The 22,407-nt window shown below is 39.1% G+C and overlaps 1 protein-coding gene across 1 annotated transcript in view; it reads right to left on the bottom strand.

Annotated features, from left to right (window-relative positions):
- Nucleotides 1-22,407, bottom strand: part of LOC106090777 (uncharacterized) — a 133,639-nt gene that overhangs the window by 15,764 nt on the left and 95,468 nt on the right. Inside the window, exons 11-12 of the mRNA XM_059365442.1 lie at nucleotides 18,691-19,037; nucleotides 18,421-18,601 (exon numbers count right to left, since the gene is read on the bottom strand). Of these exons, the coding sequence (XP_059221425.1) occupies nucleotides 18,421-18,601; nucleotides 18,691-19,037 (528 nt within the window). The remainder of the gene's footprint in view (nucleotides 1-18,420; nucleotides 18,602-18,690; nucleotides 19,038-22,407) is intronic.

The raw sequence follows: 22,407 nt of genomic DNA, 5'->3' as shown, positions 1-22,407 counted from the left end.
AACACTACACAAATCGGACCTCAATTATCCAGCTTGTCACAGCTATCCCGTGCAGGGTTCGGTGCTTTAACCGATTTCGGACCGATTTATACCATACTTGGCACCCTTGTTAGAAGTCATAACAACACATTTCATGGGACATTTCAGCCACATCGGATAATAGTTACGTCCCCTGGTGGCTCAAGAAGTCAAGATCCCAGATCGGTTTATATGGCAGCTTTATCAGGTTATGAACTGATTTAAACCATACTTAGCAGACTTGTTAGAAGTCGTAACAAAATACTTCATGGAAAATTTCAGCCAAATCAGATAAAAATTGCGCCCCCTAGTGGCTCAAAATGTCAACATTCAAGATCGGTTTATATGGCAGCTATATCATGTTATGGACAGATTTAAACCATGTTTAGCACATTTGTTGAAAATCATAATAAAACACCTCATGCAAAATTTCAGCCAAATCGGATAAGAATTGTGCCCTCTAGTGGCTCAAGAAGTCAAGATCCAAGATCGTGGACCGATATAGTACATTTACAATACCAACCGACCTACACTAATAAGAAGCATTTGTGCAAAATTTCAAGCGGCTAGCTTTACTCCTAGGAAAGTTTGCGCGCTTTCGACAGACAGACGGACGGACGGATAGACGGATGGACGAACGGACAGACGGACGGACATAGCTAGATCGACTTAAAATGTCATGACGATCAATAATAAATGTTGGGGTCTTATGGGGTCTTAGACGAATATTTCGAGGAGTTACAAACAGAATGACAAAATTAGTACACTCCCTTCCTATGGTGGAGGGTATAAAAAAATTTGGCCCTGGACACCTGTAAACAGGTCGTTGGTTTGAACTACGTGTCATGAATTGGATGTGTATGACTATATGGTTTGGTGGACACCGCCTCAAAACTCCACTAACTGTTCTATACACAGCCGGGTTCGAATGCTGTGAGGTTGAGGGAGTTTTCTCTTTGAGTAAGCAGCGACTGCGGACACTGTGTTCTCTTGAATTTAATTTCGGCTCGATGTGCCAGGCTGTGAGAATTACATATTGTCTGAGTCGCTATTTGATAATAGTGTACCTTCTAAAAGTAGTGGCATATAGACAGGCAGTCGTTGAACCTCTGAAAAACATATGTATTTGCAAATAGTGTGCATATTCCATAGAGAATTTCGACCCAGCTTACATTGACACATTCGGTCCTTTGGCAAGGGGTGCACGCCAATAAGGATATAGTTATTAAAATTTTGTTTAAACTTTCATCAGTCACTCTGTCAATCGTGTTAAATTGTTAGCTTTGTTGAGTATTTTATGGTCTGCCAATTACCATCGTACGTTTGGGTCAAATATTTGTTCTTTTTTCTTTCTCCTTGACTTTTCCTTCGAAATGTTTTGTTTGGATTTCTTTCCTTTTGACTTTCATTGACAGTGTTCTTTGTATTAGTACACATGTCCATAGTACATAAAGAGGTGTAAGTAGTTTTTTTTTTCTTGAAACGTTTACGCAGCTCTTTATTTCAAGGAATAAAAGAAAAAGTAAGTGGAGTTAGCCAAAGTGGTTGGGTGGCAGTTTTTATATCCTACACCACAACTATGGTACAGGGTATTACAACTAAATGCGTTTGTTTGTAATTTTTGATAAGTTTTTTGCTGTCATAGTAGAGGCTAGTTTTTCGTAGAAAAACATTTTCCTGGTAAACATTAGTTCATAAAAATTTTTCAAGAAAGTTTTTTTAACTGGACACCAAAACCTCAATGTTTATAACCTACACCACCACCGTGGTACAAGGTATTATAAGTTAGTGCATTTATTTGTAACACCCAGAATGAAGAGAGACCCATTGATAAATATGTTTTTCGGCCTAGAAGCGAAAGCGGCGAAGCCTATTGAAATTGGAAAATATCGGATCAGATTTGGATATTGCTCCCTTATATATGTTGGTCCGATTTCCAGTTATCTTATAATCCCTAAAAATAAAAATTTGGTATCGGATGGGGTACCTAGGGAGCTGCCCCACCCTAAAACCTACCAAACATATATTTAGACCAATCACGACAATATGGGACTCAAATGAAAGGTATTTAGGATAAGAAAACCTATGTGATATCCAATTGTCGGACCAAGTGCTAGGGGGACCACCCCAAGCCCCAAAACACCCCTAAATCGGATATATTGATTGACTCTGTAATTGCATTCTTTCTTCTGTCAGTTATCAGCTGTTACTTTTAGCTTGCTTTAGAAAAAAAATGTAAAAAACGTATATTTGATTAAAGTTCATTCTAAGTTTTATTAAAAATGCATTTACTTTCTTTTAAAAAATCAGCAATTACTTTTTGGGCAACCCAATATATACCGACCATGGCAATATGGGACTCAAATGAAAGGTATTTGCGAGTAGAATACGAATCTTATATCCAAATATGGGACCACGTTTCTGGGGGTCCACCCCTTTCCCAAAATACCCCACAAACAGGACTTATTTACTGACCATGGGAATATGGGGCTTAAATAAAAGGTATTTGAATGTAGAATACGAATCTGATATCCAAATATGGGACCAAGTGTTTGGAGGGCCGCCTCTCACCAAAAACATCCCCCAAAGGGGACAAATTTACGACCATAGCAATATGGGGCTCAAATGAAAGGTCTTTGGGAGTTAAGCACGAATATCATATCAATATTCGGGAAAAGTGTCTACAGGGCCAAGCCACTCCCACAACACCCCCAAATAGTAAGTATTTGCTGACTATTGCAATATGAGGCTCAAATAAGAGGGTTTTTAAAGTGGAACACGAATCCGAGATATATTTTCAAGGCCAACTCACTGAGTGGCCGCCCATCCTCTAAAACACCCCCCAAGCCGATCATGTTTGCCGACTATGGTAATATGGGGCTCAAATTAAAGGTATGTGGGAGTAGACCACGTATCTGATATCAACATTAGGGGCCAACTGTCTAGCGGACGTTCCACCACCATAACAACCCCCAAATACGTACTGCTCACCAAGACAATTTGGGTCTTAAAGAGAGGGGAACTAAATATTCATAGTTTTTTGGGCCAATACCCCAAACCTGACATATTTGCTAACTTTTGCAATAAGGAGTTTGAACGAAATTGATATCCAACTTTGAGAGCAATGGCAATATGGGGTTCAAATAAATATACATAGATATATGAGAATAGAGCACGTTGCTGATATATTTTCCGGGCTTAGTGTTTGGGGGACTACCCCAATCCTAAAACACCCCTAAATCGGGCATATTTACCGACCATGTCAATGTCGAGCTTAAATGAAAGGTTTTGGGGGGTAGAACAAGAATTGATACCCATTTTCGGGACCAATTTTCTGGGGTCAACCCCTTTCCCAAAATACCCCACAAACAGCAATTTTTTAAGTGACCATCGCAATATGGGGCTCAAATAAAGGTATTTGGGAGTAGAATACAAATTTGATATCCAAATGTAGGACCATGTATTTAGGGCATCACCCCTTTCCCAAAACACCGCCAAAGGGAAAAAGTTTTTCGACCATGCCAATATGTGGCTCAAATGAAAGGTATTTGAGATTAGAAAACCAATTTGATAACCTATTTTGGGGCAATGTGTTTGGGGGACGCCTCATCCTGTAAACTCCTCTTAAGCCAATGGCAATATGGCGTTTAAAGAAATGGTATTTGAGAGAAGAGCATGATGCTGATATTTTTTCAGTGCCAAGTATCTGGGGGACCACCTTCCCCCGAAAGCACCACTAAATCAGACATCATGAGAATATCGGGCTGAAATGAAGTATTTTAAGATTGGAGTACACCTTACATCCAAACTTAAATTCGTAGACCAATAAAGATCATATGAGATACAGATAAAGGTACTTATATTGTTGAACTGTTAGTCAAGTTAGCATGGTATTTCAGTAAAAGATCTTTAATTGGCGAAAATAAATATTCCAAGGAAACTTTTGTTCCATATAAAGTAAAAGAAGGCGCAGCGGAGCGGGCCCGGATTAGCTAGTAATGCAATAAAATAGTCATTTGTAAACCGATTCTCTCGATATTTAGTAGGAAGGATTTTCTCTTGACTCTCCACACTACTGGTAAATTTCATGGAAATCGGTTCAGATTTAGATATAGCTGCCGTATATGTATATTGCCCGATTTTTACTTCTAGAGCCACTGCAAGCGTATTTATTGACCAATCTTGCCAAAATTTTGCACAACTCTTTCCTCGACAACTACCCCAATATCTACGAAATTTGCTGCAAATCGGTTCAGACTTAGATATAGCTCCCATATATATGTTTGTCCGATTTTGAGAAATATTGCAATAAAGTGCTCATTTGTTAACCGATTCTCTCGAAATTTGGCAGAAAGGATTTTCTTATGACTCTCGACATTACCGGAGAATTTCATAAAAATCGGTTCAGGTTTAGATATAGCTGCCATAAATGTATATCGCCCGATTTTCACTTCCAGAGCCACTGCAAGCACATTTATTGATCAATCTTTCCAAAATTTTGCAAAACGCTTTAATTGACGACTACCACAATATCCGAGTAGTTTGCTCGAAATCGGTTCAGTTTTAGATATATATGTTCGTCAGACTTTGGGTAATTTGCAATAATGTTGTAATTTGTCCATATAGTAATTACAGTTTGAACATATTTGCTTTGCTCGAAATTTGATATGGATTGTTTAATTACCCATCTGAAAATATACGCCGAGGTCTATCAAAATTGGTTCAGAATCGAATATAGCCCCCATATCGTATTTATAGTGTTGGTGTAGGGTATTATACAGTCGGCACCGCCCGACTTTTGCCCTTCCTTACTGGTTTATATATAAGCTTAATGGTTGGAGGGTATAAGAAAGTCTCAAACGATATTATGAACAGCATATTTGATAAAAATTCAGTATTTCCATTGTAGTTCTTGTCTTGTCAATTGCCTCAAGCAGTAAACAAATCAAGTTGCTCCAATTTTCACAATTGTTTATAAATTATAGAATTCAATTACGTTGGCGAAACTCTTTGAAAACAAATCAATGTCTAAGTGATTCCTATGCCTTTGAATTTTCTGCTTAAAAATGGCATTAAATACGCCATTATAATATTGTTAGGCTGTTTCTTTGCCGCTGTACTGAGAGAGGGGAAAACATTGACAAGCAAATTGCTGTTGATTATATTATTTTCACCCTCCATGCAAAAATGGTTGACCTATATTTAAGTACATTGCAAGTTGAACATGACTAATTTAACTGGTCAAATTACTTTGCCTATAGAGGCGAATTTTTTGGATTGATAAAATATAGGCGAATAATGAGATATGTTATAACAAATCAAAATTCAGATTGGGGTGTACAATAAAGTCTCGTCTGTCTGTCCGTCTGTCTGTCCGTCTGTCTGTCCGTCTGTCTGTCCGTCTGTCTGTCCGTCTGTCTGTCTGTCCGTCTATCCATGTTAATTTGTGTACATGCTACACGTCGCAGTTTTCTTCCGATCGTCTAGAGACGAAGCCTATTGAAATTGAAAAAAATCGGTTCAGATTTAGATATAGCTACCATGTATATGTTCGTCCGATTTGTACTAATAGTGCAATAAAATGGTCATTTGTTAACCGATTCGCTCGAAATTTGGCAGGAAGGCTTTTCTTATGACTCTTGATATTACTGATGAAATTCATAGAAATCGGTTCAGATTTAGATAAAGCTCTCATATATATATATATGAGAGCTGCAGGAAATGCAGGAAAAGCACACATTAGTTCTATAATTTCCTATTCCTTTAAAACCCCACCCATAGCTTATTCAGAAATCGTTACTTGCTACATTAAGTATATCAGCATGCTTTCCCATCAGATATGATCTCGTGTCTGTCACGAGGAGCAAGACTTTATGAATGTCTCTAAAACTTCATCAAAGCTGCAGACATCTTCAAGTTTAGATTGGGTAAAAAAATGTTGGAACGTTCACAGCCCCAATTTGTGACCGTCCGTTGCCATTTCTGTCCTTAGGACCATAACAACCAAGACAGGAGGGCCAAGAAAAGTCCAAGAGTGTAAGAGGCAATTGAGACCTTCTCTAAACATCACATTATCGTAATATTTTAAAAATCTTACAGACCACCATATAAAATAAAAAAAAAAAATTAAAAAAATTAATAACTCCGTTATCTTAAAAAATTATCGTTAAAAAAAATCTACTGAAGGAGTGCTTAGGTTTCGGCCGATACTACATAAAGTCTGTAGCTCCCATGATTGAGTAACCACGGTGGCGTATGACGTATGATTTAATGATCGAAAAGTGATCATACACACCCATGTCCAATAAATTAAAAACAAGTTATAGTCCAATTTGGAAAGCAAATGAATGCTGAGCATTGTAGAAGTCATAGTGTAATATTTCAGTTCATTCGGATAAGAATTGCGCCTTGTAGGGGATCAAGAAGCAAAATCGGGAGATAGGTTTATATGGGAGCTGTATCAAGCTATTGATCGATTCAGACCACATTAGACACGTATGTTGAAGGTCATGAGAGAAGCCCTTGTACAAAATTTCTGCCAAATCGAATGAGAATTGTGCCCTCTAGAGGCTCAAGAAGTCAAGATCCCAAATTGGGTTGTATGACATCTATAACAGAATATGAACCGATTTGAATCATACTTAACACAGTTATTGGAAGTCATAACAAAACACCTCATGCAAAATTGCAGACAAATCGGATGAGAATTGCACGCTCTATTGGCTAAAGAAATCAAGATCCCAGATCGGTTTATATGGCAGCTATATCAAAACAGGGACCGACTTGAAATATATTTAGCGCAGTTTTTGGAAGTGATACCAAAACACCACGTGCAAAATTTCAGTCAAATCGGACGAGAATTGCGCCCTCTAGATGCTCAATAAGTCCCAAAATCGGTTTATATGGCAAGCTATATCAAATCATGGACCGATTTGAACCATACTTAGCGCAGTTATTGGAAGTGATACCAACAAAAACCTGGGATCTTGACTTCTTGAACCTCTAGCGGGCCCAATTCTCATCCGGCTCTCTCATGACCTTCAACATACGTATCTAATATAGTCTGAATCGATCAATAGCTTGATACAGCTTCTATAAAAACCTAGCTTCCATATATATGTTCATCTGATTTGCAGTAATATTGCAATAAAATTGTCATGTGTTAACCGATTCTCTTGGAATTTGGCAGGAAGGATTTTCTCTGGACTCTCGACTTGTGAATTTCATGGAAATCGGTTCAGATTTAGATATAGATCTCATATATATATATATATATATATATATATATATATATATATATATATATATATATATATATATATATATATATATATATATATATATATATATATATATCGTCCGATGTACCGTACGTTTTTCCCTTTTGGGAAAAATTCCGTAAAAATTTTGTTTTTGAGAAAAATTCATAAAGATTTTTTCCTTAGAAAAATTTCATAGAAATTTTGTCTCTATAGAAAAAATTTGATTTGATTTGGGAAAATTTTTTTTTAGAAGAATTTCTTAGAAATATTTTCATTATCGAAAAATTCTTAGAAAGTTTATCTTAAAATTTTTTTGTTGAAATTTGCTTTCACCGAAAATTTCTTAGAAATTTGGCTTTGGAGTAAATTTCATAAAAAATTTGTCCAAACCTATTTACCATGCCATGATACCCTCACCACCTATTCAAGTGGCACTAATTTGCTTCTTGAGAACATGAGTTTCTTCAATTCCAATGAATAATTAAATGATTACAAATGCAAGAATTAACCTCGATTTTATGACCGTTGGCCACAAAAAAAAAAAAGAAAAATTAGGAACACAAAAGAAATGGGGACGCACGTCATAAGATGAAATACTGTGAATTTGGAACCATGGTGATGGCGGGGATTCCGAATTTACATTAAATTATGGCCATTGCTTTTTATCTGACTTTTCATGTTCTCAGAGGTTAAAGTTTGTTGAGGTGGGTTCAAGTAACTTGTGGTTTTCTTATTTTTGCCAAGAATGGCGGATTAACTTTAATATTGCGTGACTAGAGGTGAGTGGTACTTGTTTTCGTTTTCAACAATTCCTTGGTGTAGGACAATTAGTGTGGGAGTATCTTAGTCTAGCACCAAATTCTTGTTGACCATTTGAAGTGGTTTTATGGTAACTGTGCCCCTTTATTTATGACTGTATTAGTATTTTGGCTTTCCTATGAAAAGTTTGGAGTCAGTCTGGTGGATAGTGGACATTTTTTATTGTCGTCCCAATCGCAATGACTAAGAAATGCAAATATACTTGTATTTGCCATTGAAAAGACCTAGTCAAAAGGAATTGTGGTTTTTTGGTGTGTGTATGTTATGTAAAGTGCCACCATTGTGGGAGTTTCCGTAGAGAAATTCCATTTGAGTTGAAGGTGTGGAATATTTGGTTGGTGCGCTTAAGCAAAGGGTAAATAAAGCGGGCAATAAATCTCCTTTTTATGGGGCTAGGACCCTAAATTGGAAGAAAGGTCTAAATGGCAGCAATATATAAATATGGTCCGATCTGGATAATATTCTGGTCGGGTGGCGAGAGGTTAAACAACTCACTATTTTACATTTCAGCGAAATCGGACAATAAATGCATCTTTTAAGGGCTTTAGAACTTAAATCGGCATATTGGTCTATAAAACAGCTACATATAGTCTGGGTCGGATTTTGAGATACAACCCACTGCTTCAAATTTTAGCGAAATCGTGTAATAAATGCGCCTTTAACGGGTTTTAGACCCAATGTCGCCAGAGCAGTCTATTTGACAGCTAAAACAAAATATGGTCCGATGGAGGTCATTTCCGGGTCAAACAACGGGAGGCCTAGTCCAATTCCTAATTTCAGCCAAATTGGGTATTAAAAGAGGTTTTTATGGGCGTAAGACACTAAATCGGCAGCTATATCGCAATATGATCCGATTTGGACCATATCCAGTATGGGTGTCAGGAGGCTTTGTTCCCAATTTCAGCGAAATCTGTTAAGCAATGCAGCAGTTATGGACTTAAGACCCTATATCGGTAGATTGATCTATATGGCAGCAATATCCAAAGCAACTCACTGTTTAAAATTTTTTTGAAATTGGGTAAAAATCCGCCTTTTATGGTCTTTAGACCCAGAATCGGTAGATCGGGATATATATCAGCTAAATCAAAAATTAAAGCTTCTGGGAACCGTACAAGGGCGATCGAGAGACCGGTTTACTTGGGAGCGTTATCAGGTTTAAGATTGATTTAGACCATATTTGGCACAGTTGTTGGAAGTCATAACAATACACTACATGCTGAATATCAGCCAATTCGGACAGAAATTGCGGCTTTCAGGGGCTCAAGAAATCAAATTGGGAGATGGGTTTATATGGGAGCTATATTAGGTTAAAGACCGGTTTGCGGAGGCTCCGGAAGTCAAATCGGAAGATCGATTTATATGGGAGCTATATCAGGTTATAGGCCGATTCGGACCGTACTTAGCACAATTGTTGGAAGTCATGCAAGAACACCACGTGCATAATCTTAGCCAAATCGGACTAAAATTGAGGATTCTGGGGGCTCTAGATGTCAAATCAGGAGATCGGTTTATATGGGAGCTTTATCAGGTTATAGACCGCACTTGGAACAGCTGTTGGAAGTCGTACAAGAATACCACGTGCAAAATTTCAGCAAAATCGGACTTAAATTGCGGCTTCCAGGGGCTCAAGAATTCAAATCGGGAGATCGGTTTATATGGGAGCTATATCTAAATCCGAACCGATATGGCCCATTTGCAATCCCCAAAGACCTAAATCAATATTAAGTAACTGTGCAAAATTTCAAGCGGCTAGCATTACGCTATCGTGATTTCGACAGACGGACGGACATGGCTAGATCGGCTCAGGATGTAGAGACGATGGGGTCCTAGATCAATAAAAGCGTGCTAACTGCGGCCGGGTCGAACCTTATGTACCCTCCACCATTGATCGCATTTTTAAATTCTTTTTTTTCGAATATATATGAGCTATATCAAGTTATTGACCTATATGGGCCGTACTTGTCATGGCTGTGAGAAGTCATAGAAAAACACCACATTTCCAAAATTTCGATTTAGACCATACTTGGAAAAGTTTTTGGAAGTCATAAAGAAACGATATATCCAAAATTTCAACCAAATTGGATATGAATTGCGCCCTCTAGAAACCCGGGAAGTCTAATCGAGAGATTAGTTTATATGCCGGCTATATCATGTTATGTACTGATTTAGACCATACTAAGCACAGTTGTTGGAAGTCATACCAAAACGATATGTTCAAAATTTCTACCAAATTGGATAAGAAATGCGCCCCCTGAAAGCCCAAGAAGTCTAATCGTGAGATCGGTTTTTATGGCAGCTACAATAGGTTATGAACCGATTTGAACCATACTTAGCACAATTGTTGGATGTGATACCAGAACACCACGTGCAAAAGTAGAAGCTCAAAAAGTCAAGAGCCAAGATCGGTTTATATGGCAGCTACATCAAAACATGGACCGATCGAGACTAATGCGGAGATCGGTTTATATGTCAGCTACAACAGGTTATGAACCAAAACACCACGTGCAAAATTCCAGCCAAATTGGGTTTGAAGTGCGCCCTCTAGAAGCTCAAGAAGTCGAGACCCATGATCGGTTTATATTTCAACTATTGAAAAACATGGACCAATTAGGTCCATTTACAATCCCAAGCAACCTACACCAACAAGAAGTATATGTGTAAAATTTCAAGCACCTAGCTTTACTCCTTCGAATGTTAGCGTGCTTTCGACAGACGGACGGACAGACTTGGCTAGATCGACTTAAAATGTCATGGCGAACTTTTTGGGGTCTGAGATGCATATTTCGAGGTATTACAAACGGAATGGCGAAGTAAGTATTCTCCCATCCTTATTGGAGAGTATAAAAATTGTCCGTTTAAGTTGCTCAAATTTTATTTAAAAAACTGCTTCAATATATTTTCTGTACAAAGCAAAACGTTAAGGTATTTAAGCAACTTTTTCAATTGAGACTGAACAACGAAAATGCTTTTTTGACCAAAAAATGCAAAAAAATAATTTTTTTTTACATTTTTGTCTTCCAAACTGTATAACTTTTAACTGGATATGAACTTAGCGGCAAAGTAGTTGTAAATTTTGTCACAAAACCAAATCAGGCAACACTTCGAAATATCCATTTCCAACCCCATATTTCCGTCCATCTGCCCGCCTGTCCGTCCGTCTGTCCGCCCCTCCATCCGTTCGTCCGTCTGTCTGTCTCTCCATCCGTCTGCCCATCCGTTTGTCCTTCAGTTGTAATTACGATACACTCTTTGAAAATTGGGATATTAAGTTGAAATTTTGTACGGACTCGTATTGATTCTCTATGCAGGTTAAGTTCTTAAATGGCTATATCTAAATATATCTGGCATATAGACCGATTTGGCGATTTAGGCTCTTAAGTCCATAAAAGCCGAAATAATTATCCGATATCGCTGAAATTTGCAATAGTGAGTTGATTAAAGCCTATCAATATCTGGCTCAAATATGGTTCACATCGGCCTATATTCAGATACAGCTGCCGTATAGAGCGTCCTGCCGATACTCAATATTATAAGTATTGAGCCCAAAAAGCTGCATTTATAACCCGATTTTGCTGAAACTTGAATCAGTAAGTTGTTTTAAGTCTTCCGTCATCACACCTAAATATGGCTGAACGGACAATATTTTGATACAGCTGCCATATAGACCGATCTGCCGATTGAGGATTTTAGGCCCATAAAAGCCGCAATTATTATCCGATTTCGCCCCCCGACATGCGACTCAACTATGGTTTAGACCGGACTATATTGAGATATAGCTGCCATACAATTCCATCTGCCGATTTATGGTCTTGAGTCCATAAAATCTGCAATTATTATCCTATTTCGCTGAAATTTGAAATAGTAAGTTGATTAAAGCCTCCCGTTATCCGACTTAAATTTGGTTCAGCTCGGTCTTTACTCAGATATAGCTGCCATATAGAGCGACCTGCCGATTAAGGGTCCTGGGCTCATAAAAACTGCATTGAACCAGATTTCGCTGAAACTTAAAACAGTGAGTTATTTTTAGTCTTCCGTCATCACACCTAAATATGGGCTAATGGGACTATATTCAGATAAAGCTGCCATATAGACCGATCTGCCGATTTTAGGTCTTAAGTCCATTAAAGCCTCAATTATTATCCGATTTTGCTAAAATTTAAAATAGTGAGTTGATTAAAGCCTCCTGATATCAGAATTAAATATGGTTCAGCTCGGTCTTTATTCAGATATAGCTGACATATAGGTCGATCTGCCGATTAAGGGCCTTAAGCCCATGAAAGCTGAATTTATTACCCGATTTCGCTGGAACTTGGCACAGTGACTTGTATTAAGCCTACCGTCTTCCGACCAGCATATGGCCCAGATCAGACTATATTTAGATTTAGCTGCCATATAGACCGATTTTCCAATTAAGCTTTTTTGTTGCCCGATTTCGCTGAAACTGTGCATAAGAGTTCTCGGGACCTGAAACAACTGTGATCCAGACCAGCTCCCATTTGCATATTATTATGGATATGGTAGTGGAGTTGTTTTAAAAGAGGATGGTTAATTTATCCATGGTGGTGGATATCCAAAGTTTGGCACTGAAAATCGGACCACAAATGAAGAGTTGGCAACCCAAACAAGTTTTCGAAATGTCGATGTGACCAACTTAAGGGGCTTGCCAAGAGGCGCAACGATTACCTAGGGCCTTAAAATGTTGCACATGATCTTGCTAACACTTTAGCTCAAATTATTTACGACAAATCTTTACCCGTTCTCAAACGGCAGATTTTTTAGCAGCTTTTTTGATTCTATCTCACTGTGCATGAAATTGGCCGAAGTTCGGTATTGAACTTAGTATTAAATAGTATGAAATTGGTGTCCTAAGCCTGAGAATCAACATATCGAATTACTTGCCACTAAATGCATTTGACAATTCTTGTTCCCAATTTGTATACCCTACACCTCTACTAGGGTACAGGGTATTATAACTTAGTGCATTTGTTTGTAACACCCAGAAGGAAGAGAGATGGAACTCATTGATAAGTACACCGATCGACTCAGAATCACTTACTGATTCGATTTAGTTATGTCCGTCTGTCTGTTTGTCCGTCCGTCTGCCCATGCTAATTTGTGTACGATTGACTCGGAATCACTTTCTGATTCGATTTAGCTATGTCCGTCTGTCTGTTTGTCCGTCCGTCTGCCTATGCTAATTTGTGTACAAACTACAGGTTGCAATTTCCGTCCGATTGCTTTCCAATTTGGCACAAAAATTTTTTTTGGCGTAGAGACGAAGCCTTTGGAAATTGGAAAAAATCGGTTATATAGCTCCAATATATATGTTCGTCCGATTTTGAGAAATATTGCAATAAAGTTCTCATTTGTTAACCGATTGTCTGGAAATTTGGCAGGATGGATTTTTTTTTGACTCTTAGAATTACTGGTGTATTTCATTGAAATCGGTTCAGATTTAGACGAACCTGCCATATATGTATATCGCCCAATTTTCACTTTTAGATCCACTGCAAGTGCATTTATTGACCCATAATTTTCAAAAAAAAAAAATAGCTCCCATATATATGTTCGTCAGATTTTGGGTAGTTTGCAAAAATGTCATTTGTCAACCGTAGGTGTAGGTTATTATATAGCCGACACCGCCCGACTTTTGTCTTTCCTTACTGGTTAATGTGAATTTTTCGATATTATGAGTTGTGTGAGCTTAGGGAGGGCCTTCTGTTTTGTATTTAGAGCAGTACTGAATTTGTTTTCTCAAATTTGCGAAGATTTCATTAAGGAACAGGGGGCATAATTCTCACATATCTTTGAGCTAAATGATAGCCGAGTTTTGATATGTCTTAATATCCCACAAATGTCGTCAGTATGAGGGACGTATAACCACTGCTGCCCCACCTAGAGCAGACGTAAGCCTCACCAAAATACTAATGCATCAATCCCATGGCAGCCGGTTGTATGTACCGGATTGACCCGATGAATTCCTTCATCGGCAAGGGCTGCCGCCACAGTGTACCACACACAGCTACTACAACAACAACAACTAATGCATATTTTTATACCCACCATCGAAGGATGGGGGTATATTCAATTTGTCATTCCATTTGCAACACATCGAAATATCCATTTCCAACCCTATAAAGTTTATTTTTTTTGATCGACGTAAAAATCTAAGACGATCTAGCCATGGCCGTCCGTCTGTCCATCTGTCTGTTGAAATCGTGATACAGTCTTTAGAAACAGAGATATTGAGCTGAAACTTTGCACAGATTATTTTTTTGTCCCTAGGCAGGTTAAATTCGAAGTTGGGCTATATTGGATTATATCTTGATATAGCTCCCATATAGGTCGATTTAAGGTCTTAGGCCCATAAAAGCCACATTTATTACCCGATTCCTCTGATAATAATTTTTCCTTCAATTTTGATATATCCGTCATATAGACCAATCTCTCGATTGGGTTTTAGGCCCATAAAAGACGCATTTATTCTACGATTTCCTAAAAATTGGGCAAAGTGAGTTGTGTGAGGCCCTTTGACACCCTTTTTATACCCACCACCGAAGTATGGGGATATATTCGTTTTGTCATTCCGCCGATTTAGGGTCTTAGGCTCACAAAAGCCACATTTATTATCCGAGTGAATTCTGTCAGGCCCTTCAACATCCTTGTTCAGTATGGCCCAGATCGGTCCAGATTTTGATATATCTGCCATATAGACAAATCTCTCGATTTTAGGTCTTGAACCCATAAAAGGCGCATTTATAGTCCGATTTTGCCAAAATTTGGAACAGTGAGTAGTGTTAGAACCAGTCGACATCCTTCTTAAATTTGGCTCAGATTTGGATATAGCTGCCACATAGACTGTTCTCTCGACCTAAGGTGTTGGACCCATAAAAGGCGCACTTATTGTCCGAAGTCGCCGAAATTTAGGACAGTGAGTTATGTTGGGGCCTTCGACATCCTTCTTCAATTTGGTCCAGATCGATCCCGATTTGGATGTAGTTGCGATATGGACCGATCTCTCTATTTAAGGTTTTGGGCTCATAAAGGCACATTTATTTTTCGACTTCGCCGAAATTTTGGACAGCGAATTGCGTTTGGCATTTCGACATGTTTTTCTACCCTACACCGCCAGTGTGGTATACTACCTGAAACATGGGATATTGTATCAAGGTTATTACAACTTTGTGCATTTGTTTGCAACGCTAAGAAAGAGAAGAGCTAGACTCATCGATAAGTATACCGATCGGCCTAGAATCACTTCCTGATTCGATTTAGCTATGTCCGGCTATATGTCTGTCCATGTATTCTTGAAATCAAGGTACAGGTCGCATTTGTTGTCCGATTTTCACAAAATTTTGCATAAATCTCTTTTTTGATCCAAGGACAAACGCTATTGATTTTGAACGAAATCGGTTCAGATTTAGATATATTGGGTTGCCCAAAAAGTAATTGCGGATTTTTCATATAGTCGGCGTTGACAAATTTTTTCACAGCTTGTGACTATGTAATTGCATTCTTTCTTCTGTCAGTTATCAGCTGTTACTTTTAGCTTGCTTTAGAAAAAAAGTGTAAAAAAGTATATTTGATTAAAGTTCATTCTAAATTTTATTAAAAAAGCATTTACTTTCTTTTAAAAAATCCGCAATTACTTTTTGGGCAACCAAATATATCCTTCATCCGATATCGCCTTTTTAGGCTGTAGAAGACACAATTTTGGTCCGATCTTTACAAAATTTGGCATCAGATGCTTCATTGGACGTCTTCATATGTGTGTAAAATTTCATAAAAATCGATTCAGATTTATATATAGCTCCCATATATATATTTCATCCGATATGGCCTTTTAAGGCTGTAGAAGCCACAATTTTGGTCCGATCTTTACAAAATTTAGCATTGGATGTTTTATTCAACGTCCTCATATGTGTGCAGAATTTCGCCAAAATCGGTTCAGATTTGGATATAGCTCCCATATATATCTTTTATCCGATATGGAGTTTTAAGGCTGTAGCAGCCACAATTTTGTTTGCATCTTTAGAACATTTTGCACGATGTGTTTCCTTTGAAGCTTCAATGCAACTGCAAAATTTCATAAAAATCGGTTCAAATTTAGATATAGCACTCATGTATATCTTTTATCCGATATGGAGTTTTAAGGCTGTAGCAGCCACAATTTTGGTCCGATGTTTACAAATTTTGGCATGAGGTGCTTCATTTGACGTCTTCATATGTGTGCAAAATTTCATAAAAATCCGTTCAGATTTATATATAGCTCCCATATATATCTTTCATCCGATATGGCCTTTTAAGGCTGTAGAAGCCACAATTTTGGTTCGATCTTTACAAAATTTAGCATGGGATGTTTTATTCAACGTCCTCATATGTGTGCAGAATTTCGCCAAAATCGTTCCAGATTTGGATATAGCTCCCATATATATCTTTTATCCGATATGGAGTTTTAAGGCTGTAGCACACACAATTTTGTTCGCATCTTTAGAACATTTTGCACGATGTGTTTTCTTTGAAGTTTCAATGCGACTCCAAAATTTCATAAAAATCGGTTCAAATTTAGATATAGCACTCATATATATCTTTCATCCGATATCGGCTTTTAAGGCTGTAGAAGCCACAATTTTGGTCCGATCTTTACAAGTTTTGGCATGAGGTGCTTTATTGGACGTCTTCATATGTGTGCAAAATTTCATAAAAATCGGTTCAGATTTATATATAGCTCCCATATATATCTTTCATGCGATATGGCCTTTTAAGGCTGTAGAAGCCACAATTTTGGTTCGATCTTTACAAAATTTAGCATGGGATGTTTTCAAGTTCAAGGATTCAAAGTCCTCATATGTGTGCAGAATTTCGCCAAAATCGGTTCAGATTTAGATATAGCTCCCATATATATCTTTTGTCCGATATGGAGTTTTGCGGCTATAGCAGCCACAATTTTGTTCGCATTTTTACAACATTTTGCACGATGTGTTTTCTTTGAAGTTTCAATACGACTGCAAAATTTCATAAAAATCGGTTCAAATTTAGATATAGCACTCATATATATCTTTTATCCGATATGGAGTTTTAAGGCTGTAGCAGCCACAATTTTGGTCCGATCTTTACCAAATTTGGTACACGGGGTGCTTTATTTGACGACTTCATATGTGTGCAAAATTTCATAAAAATCGGTTCAGATTTATATATAGCTCCCATATATATCTTTCATACGATTTGGCATTTAAAGGCCAACATTTAGCATGAGTTGTTTTATTTAAAGCCCCAATGCGATTTTAAAATTTCATATAAATCGGTCTAGATTAAGACATAACTCCCATGTATATCTTTTGTCCGATATGGTCTTTTAAGGCTGTGTGGGTGGTGGTGGGTACAAGTCATTACGATTTGTAACACCTTGAAATATTGATCTGCGACCCCATACAATATATGCATATATATTGAGTTGCCCAAAAAGTAATTGCGGATTTTTCATATAGTCTGCGTTGACAAATTTTTTCACAGCTTGTAACTCTGTAATTGCATTCTTTCTTCTGTCAGTTGTCAGCTGTTATTTTTAGCTTGCTTTAGAAAAAAAGTATAAAAAAAAGTATATTTGATTAAAGTTCATTCTAAGTTTTATTAAAAATGCATTTACTTTCTTTTAAAAAATCCGCAATTACTTTATGGGCAACCCAATACAATATGATATAGATCCCATATTAACCGATCACCTGATTTGAACTCCTGGAAACTAAATGTTTGCTGAAATTTTGTACGCAATTCGGTTACCACTTCCAACAATCTTGCCAAGTATGGTTCAAATTGGTGTATAACCTGATATAGCACCCATATAAACCTAGCTCCCGATTTGACATATTGAGCCCCTGGAAGCCTCAAATTTTGCACTTAGTGTTTTAAAACAACTTCCAAATCGTTCCTTAACCTGATATAGCTACATTTAAACCAATTTCCAGTTTTGTCCACATCTCCAAGGTGGTGGACTCCTAAGATTCTCCTCGGCCGAGGAGACATGTTTTTGTTAATGTTTTGTGTATATTTTGTTGTTCATATCAACAAGTATCAGTTCATCAAACCCCTCGCAGTAGTCTTTACGGTAAACTGCAACAAATCGAAATACTATTATTCTTTAGTTCTTCTCTACAAACAGACAAACAACTTCCAATGCTTCCCTGAACTTCATGATGGCGCACCAAGCCCTTAACTTTTTAATTATCCTAATGCACAGACAACCCCAGTAAAAGTTTTACCATAAAATTTGAAAAATTAGCAAAGTAGGAAACAAAAGGCACTCAAATGGTAGCCAACTTACCCTTGCGTTAGAGTTTTATCGACATTTACAAAACGACGACCATTAGTTGCGGACGCCGCAGCCAATTGTTGATGTTGCTGATGTAGGGTGGCGCTAAGTTTGGAGCCCAGGCATATGGTATAAGTGCCATCCAAATTGTCGGAATCCTTTGTTGGAAGATTTTCAAACTTTTTGAAAGTCTCTGTAAAGAAGGCAGAAGAGCCCAAGTTAGAAGCAGGGGCACAGTATTAGTACATGGACAACAAAGTTTTAAGTACTTTCTATAGAAACCTTGATTTCCACAATTGTTGCTGCCTGGGTTGTTATTGTTGTTGCTGTTGATAATGTTGCTCTTTTGCTGATTGTGATGATTGAAATGTTGGGCACGATTTGTATTATTGTTCATATAATAGTAGGGCGGGGATTGTTGTTGCTGCTGCATGGGATAGTTGTTTTGATGAGATTTTCTTCTTGACGACGCCTGTTGATGTGGTGCGTTTAATGTGTAATTAACTTTGGGATATGTAGAATTCATGCTGTATTGTTGCTGTTGCAGATGGGCATAGGCACCCATGCCAGGATAATAGGTGGGTGGTTTGTGTATGCGATATGTGCTGTTCATGTCCATGGCGGGAAATCTGTAAGGAATATGCAATTAGAAACAAGTAAAAGTGCATTAAGTTCGGTTTGGCGGAATTCTATACATCCTCCACTTAATTGTCGAAGCTCAAGAAGTCATATCGGGCGAATGGTTTATATGGTAGCTATACCAGGTTATAGTTTAATGGAGCGGAAGTGTTTTCATTTCGTTCCCCGAAGAAAAAAAAACTCGGAATAGGTACCTAGTACGAAAAATATTAAAGCCTTTCAGGAGTTGGCTCAAAATGGATTCCAAAGACCCAATAGCTGCGGTGGTGGCATCAGACCGTAGCATATTGTCTTCCCCTCCTCTGTAGTCGAGAGTAATGCTTCAAGCGCACATCCAGACGTCAGACTAATAAACGAGGAAGAGACAAATAAACCAAAGGTATGCACAGATCGTCCCCAGCCTTTAAGTAAAGGTGGTGTTTCCGATTCAGATTCACACAACTACAGTGTCAATGAAAAAGTCATTGCAGCGGAATCGAGAAATGAGGATAGCGGGACAGAAGTGAGCGATGGCTTTGCTCAGCTCACAAGCAGACCGAGAAAGCGATCCGGCAGCACGACTAAGGAGACAGAGGAGTGTGTACCGGCAGCGCAATCGGGTGAAAGCGCAGGATGCTGGAAGGGATAGAACTGACATTCCAAGCAGTTCTACGGAAGCTGGAATGAGAATAAAATATCACAAAAAGCATAACACTGCCAAGACGCTGAAGAAGAAAAAAAGCTCCTCGCAATCGGGCAAAAGCGCTGCATGTTGGAAATGATAGAACTGATATTCCAGGTACTTCTACGGAAGCTGGAAAGAAAATCAGATCTCCCGTAGAGCATAACACTGGCAAGTCGCTGAAGAAGAAAAAGATCTCCCCACTTTCAAGTAATCTGGGAAGACCAAGCCAACATCCCCCACCCCAATGGAAACACCAGATGGTGTCCTGTGTAGGGAGACAAAGTCGGAACAGCAACGAAGGAAGCGCGCACGGCCCCTGAGTCTTCATGGAGGACTGTGACTTCCAAAAGGATACCATAGCCATCACGGAAGGGGAAGATGGTCGTTGAGAATAGTAAGGAGCCGCCCTCTCACGCCAGAGTGGCAAGGAAACACAATAGAGATGAGATGACTTATGCAGTCATCGATATCGGCTGAGCACCCGCCGGTAGGATTCCACCAGATCGTCGGTCTCAAGTGAGGCATATGGTAAACGAACGGGTTATGGGACATGTGTTGAATTCTGAAGTTGGTCCACCCATACGAATTATGAGCTGCGAGTATAGAGGGGACATCTTAACTTTGCGCTTTACGTCAGCGGAATGTGTTGATATCGTCAAAAAGTTCATTGGAAATATCCACACTCCCTTGGGCGCAAAGCTCGACCCTGCGAGAAAGATGGACATCCCACAGCCTACAAAGGCGACGGTCTTTATCAAGGATGTGGGCGGCGAAATAGCGACGGAAAGCATGGTGCAAGTCTTAACCAAGCAAAACAAAATTTGTGCGTGGAGAAATGGGAGGTTTTCCGCTGGGAGGAGAAGGAGGAATGAGGAATCTCCTTGTGGTGGGCATTGATCAAGTCTCCGTGAAAAGTTTGGCTACGACTAAAGGCATGGCGTACTACGAGGCCATAGCCGTCTTTTTCAAGATTGGAAAGACTAGTATAGGCAAATATCCCCATATTGAGGCATCAGACCTTAGACCAGTACCCGGTCCTTAGAGACTGGATAAACCATATGCTATGGAACAGGTGGATAAATTGTGTGTCCCATGGCATTAATATAAGGGAGAAAGTGGCACAGGGCACGCCACAGGGTGGCATTTTATCGCCACGCCTATGGGTGACCACCATAAATAACCTATTACGGATTTGAACCCATCTGCTATGCAGACGATGTTATTATACTTCTTAGAGGTAAGGATCCGAACCAGCTATGCAGAAGGGCCGAAAGAGTCTTGCATATGGCATATGATTGGGCTAGACCTAGGGGTCTCAATGTTAACCCAGAGAAGACTGAAATATGCCTGTTCACGGGGAAGATGAAGGTGGGCGGAGTGACAGGAAACTTAAATGGAAATGTCATATTCAGGAGCGAACTGAGAATGCTCACAGATGTTGGACACTGTGTAGACGGGCCGTATCCTCGAAATGGGGCCTAAATTCGAGGATAGCACACTGACTATAGTAGCGTGATTAGACCAATACTTACTTACGCCTCAGTAGTTTGGTGGACTGCTATGGAGAAAAAGTGCAACATAAGGATCATACTATAGGTTCCAAGAATATGTTGTCTTGGAATAGGCGGAGCGATGAGGACCACGCCCACTAGTACACTGGAGACTACTCTATATATCCGACCAATTGGCATACAGATTAAGTGTGAGGCAGCCACTGCGGCTATGAGACTTAGGGCGGTGGGAGAATGAATAGACGATAGAAGCAGCTCATACCATCGCGGTATAGTCTAGGCGACGATAGGAAACCTGGAAGGAAGGGAAGAGATTTCCGATTGGATACCTGAGATGAACCTTGAAATCGAGTGCGAGGCACTGCTGCCAGCGGCATAGTCGTGGACTGACGTAACCTTGGTATTGCCATTTGGACGATCATGCAACACGAATGGATCAAAGCTGGAGGACAGAGTGGACCTGGGGTCTACATTGAGAACCCAGGGACTGAGATCTGTTTTAGACTGCCTGACCATAGCATGGTCCTGCAGGCGGAGATCCGGCCGATCACGGAGTGGGTGAGGTGTTAACGCAAGGACTTATTTACGGACAGTAAACAGACCATAAGGGCAATACCTTCATGAAGGTAAGATCACGAACAATGTAAGAATGTAAGAAGGAGATTAACGCCTTCTCTGAGTATGGCAAAATCCGCATTGTTTGGGTGCCGGGCCATAACGGAGTTAAGGGGAAATGAAAGGGCAGACAATTGTGCGGTGAAGGCCAGTGTACTGCCGTCAATAAACTTGGTAAACCCGAAGCCTTTCGGGTTGACGCGGTCCGAGTTAAGGGCGAGGGCGACAAAGGCGCATGTAACACCGTGAAGCAACGAAACTATCCGTAGGACGGCGAAAATCCTATGGAAAGATCCAAATAGTGATCAAGACGAGTCTATTACTGAAAGGAAGTACGAAGGAGGTCAGCATAGCTTTCGATATCTTAACGGGACACATAGGACTTCGAGCTCACTTACGCAGGGCATATGGGGAAGATGATGAGACGTTGTAGCATTTTCTATGTCAATGCACGACTTTTGCGGCTAAAATATACCGGTACTGAGGTGGGGACATAATACCAATTAGGGGAGTGGTATGGAAAACAAAGGATTTTGTAAGTAGCACTGAATTCCTTACTTAAAATTTTAT

This window comes from Stomoxys calcitrans, chromosome 3 (genome assembly GCF_963082655.1).
Source record: "Stomoxys calcitrans chromosome 3, idStoCalc2.1, whole genome shotgun sequence".
Lineage (NCBI taxonomy): Eukaryota > Metazoa > Arthropoda > Insecta > Diptera > Muscidae > Stomoxys > Stomoxys calcitrans.
This window is presented reverse-complemented; position numbering and strand designations above follow the sequence as displayed.